Genomic DNA, 11,687 nt, shown 5'->3' with positions numbered 1-11,687 from the left:
GATCCTCTGTTAGATTTGTAAATTTTACATTCTATGCATATCTACTCAGATTCTGACTAGAGGCTTTATTTTAAAATGAAGGACACACATATGTGGAACAAACAAAAAGACCCCACTTTCAGAAGACCTGCATGGTCTGGTTTAGACAAAACCCAAGAAAACGTTTTTGCTTCATTTGCTTAGCATGCAATATAATTTTCCTATTTTTTTAAGTCAGCAGTGGTTTATGTTCTCATAGGTATTATCTTTGTCAACACAGTAATAGCTAATATACTGCCAAACATCAGACACATATATCAGCCACTGATCATACCTTTTGCAGCTTTTGTATCCATTTTCAGTAGAGTGATCAAGGTAATAACCACTACTACAGGACTGCACACATCTTCCATCTTCCATAAAATAGCCCTGTGTGCAGTTTATACAGGCATCTACTCCACCACCTTAAACCAGAGAGAAAATATACTGTATTACTGGCTAGTTACTCTTATTGTCAAACAGACACAACCTGTAACTGTAGCAAAATCTAATAATTTTAGAGACTATGTTTTACCTGACTTACTTTCAAACAGTAACATAAAGAAAAATGTACGTGGTTAGAATAAACAACATTACATTATTTCAGTATATCTTTTTCTGAAAGAAATGGCTGTTGCTAGTTCTAAAGCTCACATAAAATCTATGAGTCATCATTTCACCCCAGAAAGAAACTGGAGGGCATTACTGGACATCAGAATGAGCCCTACTAAGAGGAAAGAAAAATAAATCATATGCACACTTTCAAATAGGAAACTTAGATTTTCATGTTAGCTGAAAGAAGTCTGCTATATTTAAATATGTATTAAAGAACCATCAAGATAATTGAGTTTTTACATAGAAAGAATCACTTTATACTGTAACTGTGATATGGTAGAATAAAACCAGAGCTAAAAATATAGAGGAAAGGAAATGATGCAGATAAATGTCAGTGGTGTACCTGCACAAGTTGCACAGGAACGGTGACAAGGTTCACATTCTCTACCATTATGGTATTTTCCTTCTTCGCAGCGGATAGCACATTTAGTCCCATGCAAACTATTGTGAAAAGAAAAAAAAGCACAGTGTTTGGGCAGATAACAGCTAAAGATGACAACGAAGTCATTCACAAATCAGTAGTTCTCTTTTAATAAAAAGAACCCATATATTAGGATTCATAAGCTTCCTTCATTGATCATACATCCTGATTCCAGCTGGGATGGAGTTAATTTTCTTCCTAGTAGCTGATACAGTGCTGTGGTTTGGATTTAATATGAGAATAATGTTGATAACACACTGATGTTTTAGTTGTTGTGAAGCAGTGCTTATACTGCATGAAGGACTTTTCAGCTTCCCCATGCTTTGCAAGCAGGGAGGTGCACAAGAAGCTGGGAGGAGGCCTAGCCAAGGACAGCTGACCCAGGATGGCCAAAGGGATATTCCATACCATAAAGTGGGGGGAACTGGCCAGAGGGCTGGGATTGCTGCTCAGGGACGAGCTAGGCATTGATCAATGGGTGGTGAGCAATTGCACTGTGCATTACTTGTTTTGTATATTTTATTATAATAATCATGATTGTTATTACTATTCTATCTTTCCTTGCTGTTCTATTAAACTGTCTTTATCTCAAGCCATGAGGTTTACTATTTTTTGATTCTTGTCCTCACCCCACCATTGGGTGAGGGGAGCAATCAGGCAGCTGCATGGCGCTTAGTTGCCAGCTGGGGTTAAACCATGACATCATATTTTACAAATTTAGAGACAACAATCACTTCAAGTGGGAATGAAATGCGGTTTTGCCCATGGTGAAACACAGAAAATGTTTACAAACTCACTGTAAATACAACCAAGTAGTAAGGGACAGAAAAAAAACTAACAATGCCAAAGAGTGCTAAAAACTCAGGCATGTAAAATGCAATTACCCACGAGGAATTTGGCACAGGGTCAGCACCACTGTGTTAAAAAAAATGCTAAGGGACTTGTTAACAAGATCTCATGCTTGTCTTGAAAGGCCAGCAGCGTGTCGTGACACTATGCAACAGCACAGGCTAAGAAGAGATTCACAGTGAAGGAAATCACCACCTCTTTCTGCAGTTTCCTCTGAAACCTCCTAACTGAATGCCAGTTCTGAGTGGCTGGGAGATTTGTCAAGATTACAACTGGAGGTATTCTGCCTGCAGGTGCTTTTGAGAGAGAACACAAAAGAGTGACTAACAGAGGAAAAAGCAATAGCATAAAGAGTCACATTTTCTTGCTTCCCTCTAAGTAGCTGCTTATGCTTTCTTGTTATACAGTGTTTACAGGATGTATTTTTCTTTTTTATGCTAGGACTTCTTTGACATGTTTGCCATCTTCTGTGGAACCTCAGCTTTCATCCAGTTTAACCCTTTCTCTAAAAACACTCTTTAGCTCTGGGGATTACTACCCTGAGTGAGTGCTAACCCTACTTCACAGAACGCATCCAGCAAAAGTCGTGTGTGCTCAGCACCACTGGAAATTTTCAGGAGTGTGTATGGCCCCAGTTCAGAAAAAAAAAATAAAATTAACAACTACAAAACCCCTAACAATCTCTGGTTTATTATTATATTTCCTCAGCCACATACCTCAAAGTGCTTTAAAGGTAGGTAACATTATCAAGTTTTTACAGATGGGAATAGTAATAATTTGCCCAAGTTTATTTAAGGGGCCATTAACAGGATCAGAACTGGAATCCAGCTCTCCCAAGTCCCACCTGGGGCCCTGCCCATCAATAATTCTGCCAAAAAAATTGAGCAAGTTTTAAGCAATTGGTGAATATGAAATGCATGTCCCACAAGGCTCCATTTATCTGTCACAACCACACAAGTGGTGTTTTTTCAAAACATTACCAAAAATCAATCCCAGTTTGCTAATATTGCCCAAGAAAACTTCAAGTTCCGGTTCTTCTTGATTCGTTATATTTAAATTTCTCTTTCTCTTCTCACACTCTCTACTTGTCTACTTTGACTGCTTTATTCAGTCTAGACACAAGGAAGAAATTTTTTACACTGAGGGTGGTGAAACATTGGCCCAGGGAGGTGGTAGATGCCCCATCCCTGGAAACATCCCAGGCCAGGCTGGACGGGACTCTGAGCAACCTGATCTAGTTGAATATATCCCTGAGAATTGCAGGAGCATTGGACTAGGTGACACCTTAAGGTTCCTTTCAACCCAAACTATTTTATGATTCTGTGATTCAGTGGTGTCACAAGTTGCTGTTTGTGTTAATGGACAGGGAAGTTAAGTTCCTGAGAAATAAAGAAAATGTCGGCATAACTTTTCTATAACAAATGTGTCCTATAAAGTAACAAATCTATGCAGTCGTTGGTCTCCTGACATATTTGGCCATAGCAGGAACTTTTAAACCACTAAGTTACTGATTTGATTTTGCAGATACGCAGAAGGGTACGCTCAGTCTTTTAAAGTTCTCCAGAATCTTAACACGGACATCAAATTTAATAACATTTTAAGAGGGAAGCAGAGAGTATAAATAGACCAATATTCTGATCTGATCACATGCTTTCCTTCCCATTAGATGATACTTCCTTTTCAAAGGGTCACTTAAAAAAATAGAAATATTAATGATAAAAATTGTGCAGGCACTTGGAGAATCTAGATGCAACACAAATACACAGAAATGAGAATTCCTTCACAAAATGTAAAGGAATCCAGCTATTGATATCCTAGAAACAAACAACATGCAGCTTTTACTAAGAGCCGAAAATCCACTTTGACAGAAAGTGAAAGCTCAGTGTTAAAACATTGGCAGAACACTCATATTCTGCAAGACAAACACTTACAGACACTGAATACTGACTTAATATTTTTTCTGGCATAAATCCAACATACATTCCATCACAAGTTTTATAAGATTTTTGACCTTTGCTGCTTGGATCAAAAGGTCATTCATTCATAAAGGAGCTTGAAATGTGTACTGGTGCTTTGTGGGTTTTACCTATCAGTTTCAAGAGTGATTGAGTCCCCGTATGAAGAAAAAGTTTCCACTGCTGTTTAAAATATGTGCACACTATATTGTAATAGAATTGAGTCTGAGGTGCTTGAGATAAGTGAATGACTGAATGTACGAAGAAATACAATAAAGATAAGAAAATAGTTTCTAACTATCACAGGAATGAATCTGAAAGATTAATATGATTCATCAGCTCTACCTCTAAAATAATCCTTGACTGCCACACTGTAGGTCAAAAAAGTGAAGAAGCCAGCATTCCACATGATTGTGGCTTTTATTTTATCTGAAATGAAAGGTCTTCTAAAAATCCCTTGTTAGCCAAACTGGCACATGGTAATGGAAGAAAAAACTGAACAGCATGGAACACCTGAAATGAGGGCCACTCAAGGTTAAATAGCTATCTGATGTTCTTCATTGTGTATCCACAGTCTTGTAAGCCTCTTCAGGTATTGTGTTTAGCTACATCCATCATTTCCTTACCTTAGGCCATGTTTGCATTCTGTGCAGATCTGGAATTCAACACATGTCTTACAGTTTTCACTACATTTTCTGCAAACAATCTTATCTACAAAGGAAAAAAAGAAAAGAGCCTAGAAAAACACTGTCAGTTATGATTAATAAAACTATATAGATGTCTTATTACATGACTTTTTCTTTTCTAGCTTGATATTAGAAAGACTAAAATAGCTAAATGCTGCCTATCATTAGCTTTTTCCATCAAACATAAAATGGTTTAATCTACTTCTAAACATTTGAAGTTGTAGTTGTACCTTGAGAAAAATACGCTTTCAGGTTGTTAAAAAAATCTTCATAAACACTTGAAGTTTATATTAACTATTTATAATATGGACTTAAATTGTCTTTTCATACAGCAGTGATATGCAGTAATGATTGCCATGTGTTCCAGAGACCGTCCTACAATTTACCTTTTACACTTTATTTGCAAGCAGCCTGTCCTGTCTTACCTGATTGGGTGCTTAAAGACACACCTGTATGAACAGGTCTGATCTTAACAAAGTCAACATATATATTATTTAACACCTGCCTTTTCAATCTCAAGAGCTCTCTACTTTACGATATGTCTCTCTCTCTTCAGACCTGCTCCCTTTTGAGATGCAGTGCCATGTACCTCTATGAGAATCAAAACCTGATCTTCCTATCTTAAATTTTAATCTATCCATCTTAACTGTGTGGAAAGGAATTCCCTTTACTGCGGTTCTCACACAGAGAAAAATAGGAGAATTAGAGAAGTATCTGTTTTTACTAATCCTCGAAAATAAACACACAGCTTCACAGTGTTAAAAACCAAAAAGTTAAGTACCCAGATGAACAGAGCTCTTGAGCACATATTTATATTCTAAAGATGTGTATAAAGATAACTGAAGTCATGGCAGTTTTAAGCATATGTTTGAATATATGTCTTAAGTACTTTTGGAGGCCAAAGCTGAAAACTAAACATGGCAGTCTACTTGGCAATTGCAAGAGGAAGCTGAAGGCAAGTGTCTCACATGGCAGAAGATTACTGCTCTTGGGTCATTGCATCACTGCAGGTACTTAGGTCTGTCAGAAGCATTAATTGAAACCATGTTTTATATCTGAAGAGCCTATTTTTCTTAGAGGCCAGTGGCCACAGTCAATTCCTCAGCTCTCTCTTCTATCTGCTGCCATATTTGGATTTTGAGGAATGGGGAATGCCTCTTGTTCAGAATGTGGGTGTTGTCTGTCCCTTCCTGGGGTAGTGATAACCCGGTCTGTCCTGCAGCTGACCTGCTCTTGAACTTCCCTCATTCATTCTGTTTGTTACTCCCAGCCACAAGCAGAAAAGACATTCTGCCACTAAGCATGTTTTTTTTAAAATAAAGGAAGATTTTTGATGAGTTTCTTGATCACACTTGGCGACAATTTAATAAAAGGAATAGGATAAAATGCATCAACATACACCTTTCTTGCTTATAAGTATTCCAGCAACCTCCCCAGATAAAATTCTGTAGCCCACAATAAAGAAACAACAAAAAATACTAACTCTTATCCAGGTAAAACCCATCAGGGCAGTTGGTAATACAGCTATTGGTTACTTCATTCAAGTAGTAGCCAGATTTACAGGTCATGCACTGGTCACTATGGCCTCCAACACAGGTTTCACAATTGGGTGAGCATTTTTTACAGCGTTTCTTGTCTGCATTGTAGTGACCAGGTGGGCAGGTCGAAACACAGATCCTGCAGACAGCAGGGAAGAGAAGGCAGAATTGTTAATGAAATAACCTGCCACCACATTCCTGGACCATGACTGCAAAGCAGAAGTATTCTTCAGAGTTGCTGACTTTCTAATGATCACTTGTTTACTAAGATGTAACCCTCCAAAGCATTGCATCAAATTGTCTCTTCTCTTCCATTTATTTTCCTACAGCATATGCTATCTCACTGGCAAATGCCTTGTCAGACAGTCATACAGTATCATTTTTGACCATCTACAATTCTTCCTATCTTGTTCAAGCTCAATCACAGAAGCTGTAATGGCTAACGGAGTTATACATATATAACTGTGAGATATATATATAGCTTCTAATAAAAAAATAAACAAGAGATGGGGAAATAATCAGAGAAGGGTGTTTGAAAGCTGTACTTTAAATTCTGAGTAGCTAGTGGTTTTTTGTTTGTTTGTTTGTTCGTTTTTTTCTCCCCAGCTCCTAAGAAAATTTATCAAATTCAGTGGAAAATGAATTATCCATGACTGCAGCGACAGGAAAGGAAGTTAAGGTATACACTAGGAAATCTATGAAGCAAAGTTTTTTTCTCTTGGTCTTACCGTGTGTTGTTCTTAGATTTGTAGTAGTAGTGCAGACAGTCAGTACAATGATCCGGTCCTGGCCCATCACACCCTACTTTACTGCATTCTGCATTGCAGGGACCTGTAATAAAACCAGAATACAGGGGGAAAAGGGATTAAAACTCCTCTTTTAGTACTTAACACCCCTTAAACCACAATATTTTAATGCAGAATATAATCACTTTCTTTTCTTGTTTGATTTGAACTCCAAATAGTAATTTGGCTCCACTAAAAATAAGTTTTTTAGTACCCAAAGACCTTGTAAATCCTGGCCTCAATATTCACTCACAGTGGTTTATAATTTTTAACAAATGTGGCATCCTCTATAGAATCTATCAATAAGAAACTATTTCTGGATCCAGATATATGCTTTCCTAACAAGTAACAAGTAATTTGCATTTTATTCAGAAATATGCAAAGGCTTCTGTAATTTGTAATAAGGACTTATTAACAAAATCACTTAAAACAAGCAGGTCAACATAAAGAATAACAACACCGTCAGTAGCTACCCTGGTTAACAGCTGGGTAACAAGAGGTTTCAAGTCACTACCACAGGGCAGCTGAACCCGTCATCATGGCCCAGATGCGCTTCCCTCTGTGCTGCTACACACTGCAAAAGCCTTGGCTAGTGCTTGCTGATTAGCAAGCCTTCCATCTCACCTGTACTCATGTTGGACTCTATGATCCTTATGGGTAACTTCCAACTTGAGATATGCTATGATTACAGTTTTCAAATAGGTCATTCTGCTATGGGAGGAGAGAAGTCCTCTTTTTATGCAGGTGAAATCATAACTTTCAGGATAACTGGTCTCTTGTGGATTAAGTGTGTTGATTTTGCCAGCCTCCTTGAAATTTCTCCTAACATTAGGTAAACTTGAAGTAAAGTCAATTCGCTTCTTACAAAGTCTTAAGTTAGTGACCTTTACAGCAGAGATAGGGGCATTTTGTCATCTACCAAAACAAGGAATTCAGCAGCTCTCAATCTAAAATAGGGACTGTGGATCTGACATGCTGTGGCATGAGGTTGTAATAAGAAACGTCTAAATTGAACTTTGTCCTGCTGTTTTCTTGCCAGAATAATAGTTACAATTCATCAGCCCTAACCATCTACACGATGCTCCTCTTGGATTACATGTAGGAAACAGCCAATTAGACTTATTTTGCAATGTCAAAAATCTAACTCTATTAAAGTCTAGTGAAAAGGTTGAAAAACTTCCATAGGGATCAGTGAGAAACAACACAGATGTAGAAAATAATGTTTTTCACATATATGTATTTGTGCATATGTATGTATTTTTTTTATACACTTGTATGAAAAACAGTGCATACTTCATATGTGTTCAGTAAATGCACAATCAGAGTAAAAGAATGTACGCACCTGAATAGTCATCTGTTCCATAATCTTCTGTAGGGTCTTCAACTGGACTAGAGCGTACTCTTTCCACTTTTGGAAAATCATTTCTTGGTGAGTAAGGCTGGATGGATGTTCCATACAGTACTAAGGACCACTCTTTCAATTTGCCTGGAAGTTAAGTATTAAAAATCTAGTTTTAGAAACCATTTCTGTTTTCTGTGTCTTAAAAAAACATATAACTTGTAATCATGACTTAGTGAGTAGGTATGGAAGATGTTGCTTTTCAAATAAGTGTTTTCAGATTAATATAGATAATGTAATTGCTGCTTCACTAAAAACAGAGAAAGCATACTTTCTTCAATCTTTTTTTTTTTTTTTTTTTTTTTTCTTATATCGAGTTCAACTCATGATGCAAACTTTTACTAGACCTACAAGAGGCTGGAGCACAATGAAAAATAAATAACAAAACTTTGGCCATACAGATTTTGGGAAAATGTATATGATACTCAACAAGGAATTTTTGCTCTGGATTTCACTTGCCCTCAGAATTATCCAGTAATTATTATTTGAGATCACTTATGTAACTAGATGTGTTCAGAATTCAGATTCCAGAAAGGGGTTACATTTTGTTTGCTACTCAAGGCTACTTTTCATAGGCTTTCAGGACACATCTTGATGAACAGGAAACAACATATTCTAAAATCTCCATGGTAGAAAAGAAGTGTCCCCTCCCAAACAAGTGGAATTTGTTATTTATTTGCCCTAGTTATTTACCAGATATATCATTGGATTGTCTGTGTTCATCACTAACATTTCATTCTGTCAGTACTTGAGCAAAGAAAGAAAAAAAACGTTTGCCTGCCTGAAGCACTATCTGACTTTTCAGAAAGTTTTTTTTGTGGAACAATAAAAAGATAAGTGCATATCAAGTCACCAGTTCGGGCTGTCAGGACACAAAGTGTGAACTTGCTGTTCCCACCTTTCCATCTATACTACCCGGTGAATTAATTCTGTGAAAGAGCAAAAGGACTCAGGCCTGAAATAATTCCTAGAGTAATGATGCATGAAAAATACTTCCTTGCTTGAAAAGATAGAATGTAAGTTTGGTCTTATCCTTTTCTCTTGATTATATTTATCTATTTTGGATTAGCTAGTTGTAAATGTCAAATTCTAATCAGAGGAGAAAGAAAACAGAGGAGCAGGGAGTATTTCTTTTCTGAATTTGAAAGTTCCTGTTTTGGAGGCTGTTCTGTGATTAAAATACTCTTCCCTTAGAACTATTATTTAAAAATATATGTAATCCATGTATGTCTCTTCTCAAGAAAACCACTTAGTGTACTTCATGTAAAAATAAATTCAAACAATCTTCCTCTTATTTAATTTTAATGATACTCAATAATTTGAGCTTTCATATTGTTTACTTGGTCTTTTTCAACCTCTGCAAGCAAATTACTTTGACCTTTACAAGTGATTTTCTTTATTTTCCCAATGTCATCTGGCATACTCCATTGACACGACCAAGACAATATATTATCTCTCTGCTGTTAAATTCATCCTTCAAACAGTAAGCAACAATAAGCGAAACCACTATCTGACAGATGACAGCCCAGTTCTTCTGAATGGTTTATACTGGGGTTAAATATGGGAGTCTCTGTTATCCCTCTGTCTCTTGCTAATTCAATTTAACCTTTCTGGGACAGAAATTTCTACACTTCATATGAAACCTCCTCTACTGTATACTCAGTTTTTGAGAAGAAACTATAAGCAAGAGACTATATCACATGACAGCTGTTTCACACAGTAGCTTCCAAATTTTCACAGTTAAAGCAAAGTGTAACTTTTAAAAAGAAACATTAAATCCTGATTTAAAAAGATTAACTGATGAAGAATCTGTCAAACCTGCTGTCAAGCTACTGGCTAATTACCTTGGCTATTCAACTGTACACACCTCATTTTCAATGTCTCTTCCTATCTCTAGCTCACAGTCATGTAGCTCTTTATTCTCCACTAGATTAAAAAGACCAAAATCACATATTTTCTTCCTGCACAGACATGTGGGGATCCAGTTGTGTCTCAGTGTTCTACAAAGTGATTCAGCTGGGTCCATAAAGGAACTTTTCTTTTTAGGAAAGGACACACACAGGGAGCTCATTTTTAACCAGATATGTAGTCATGTCTACAGCCTTTTCAAAGCTACAGCTTCTCCATGTACAGTCTCTCTCCTTTTTGTGTTTTGACACACTACTATAGCATATGGACCACTCTGTATGGGATGCAGTCAAAAAATGTGTGCTTTGCTAACTTATTCAGATCTTTTCATCTTCACCATCATTATGCTCCAAAGATCACTAAACTTTCCAGGCATTGATTTTATACTTCTTCCAGAACACTGGCAAAAATACTGAATACCAGAAAAAAGTGTTTGCAAGGACTCATTAAAAATAATCACAGGTAAAGATGCTCCTCAGACATAGTGTATTTCATCTGGGCTTTACACACATGGAAGGACTTGTACCAGCATTATTGCAGGAAGGATAGGTGCTTTGAATGTATACCTAATGCAAAAGTGCAGAAAGGGGAATAACGCAGTCTCTCAGATTAGTTGCCTTTTAGGAATGGTTCAGCAAATAAAAAGGGGAAAAATTCATGTGACTTGCCAGCAAATAAATGCCTCAAGGCAGGTTTAATTTGCACAATGAAAATATTTCAATAAGTAAGTAGGTATACGTACACACATACTTTTATAATGAATAAACAAAGTGTGCACATTTAAGCCAAAATTTTTCTTTCCCCATTTTTGGCTGATTCTATCATTTAGTTTGGCTAGAATAATCCTTTGCCCTGCTTGTATTTAGTATGTATAGGAAAAAGGACATATCACAGTATTGCACAGCAAGCACATGTCCACCTCTATAAAATCTACAGAATTAAATGCAGAAATCACATGCACCGCTTTTATGAACTGAACCCTGCCTTTCTTTACGGATAACAGATGTGGCATTAGCTTGCCAGCACAGGGCTATGATGACATGTTGGCTCTTTGTTCTCAGTTTGATTACAGGAAAACTGCAGCTCTCAATTATAAGACCTTTCAATAGCTAAACACACACACACTACAGAAACAAGAAACAGGGACGATGGTGATATCAGTGTGATAAACTGCAAGCTATGACGATAAACTGGAGAGACACCATAAATCGTGTTTAAGCACCTTTTGTTTACTTCACCTTTGGTTCAGCATGGAGACCAAACCCAAGATGCCCAAACAGCTGAGTTTATCCACCACTAATATATGGTAGGCACTTTCAAATCTTTCTGAACATGAGTGTTACTGGACAGCTTCTGTCACAGGGCAACCACTGCTCTAGAAGGTTGGGAATGTATTACTAGGCAGTATACAATGAACCAGGATCCAAATTCACAGCCAGGCTGCACCTTGTGAAATCCAAATGTGTGTAAAAATCTAACCGGTCTCCACCGTTTCATGTCGCAGTTAAAAGAC

At 37.1% G+C, this 11,687-nt stretch overlaps 1 protein-coding gene across 2 annotated transcripts in view; it reads right to left on the bottom strand.

Annotated features, from left to right (window-relative positions):
- PCSK5 (proprotein convertase subtilisin/kexin type 5) overlaps positions 1-11,687 on the bottom strand; it is a 256,587-nt gene that overhangs the window by 65,094 nt on the left and 179,806 nt on the right. For both annotated transcript variants that reach the window (XM_005499780.3, XM_065046018.1), the window contains exons 14-19: positions 8,210-8,353; positions 6,811-6,913; positions 6,028-6,221; positions 4,485-4,569; positions 977-1,074; positions 314-443 (exon numbers count right to left, since the gene is read on the bottom strand). In XM_005499780.3, the coding sequence (XP_005499837.1) occupies positions 314-443; positions 977-1,074; positions 4,485-4,569; positions 6,028-6,221; positions 6,811-6,913; positions 8,210-8,353 (754 nt within the window). The remainder of the gene's footprint in view (positions 1-313; positions 444-976; positions 1,075-4,484; positions 4,570-6,027; positions 6,222-6,810; positions 6,914-8,209; positions 8,354-11,687) is intronic.

Source organism: Columba livia, chromosome Z (assembly GCF_036013475.1).
Source record: "Columba livia isolate bColLiv1 breed racing homer chromosome Z, bColLiv1.pat.W.v2, whole genome shotgun sequence".
Taxonomy (NCBI): Eukaryota; Metazoa; Chordata; class Aves; order Columbiformes; family Columbidae; genus Columba; species Columba livia.
This window is presented reverse-complemented; position numbering and strand designations above follow the sequence as displayed.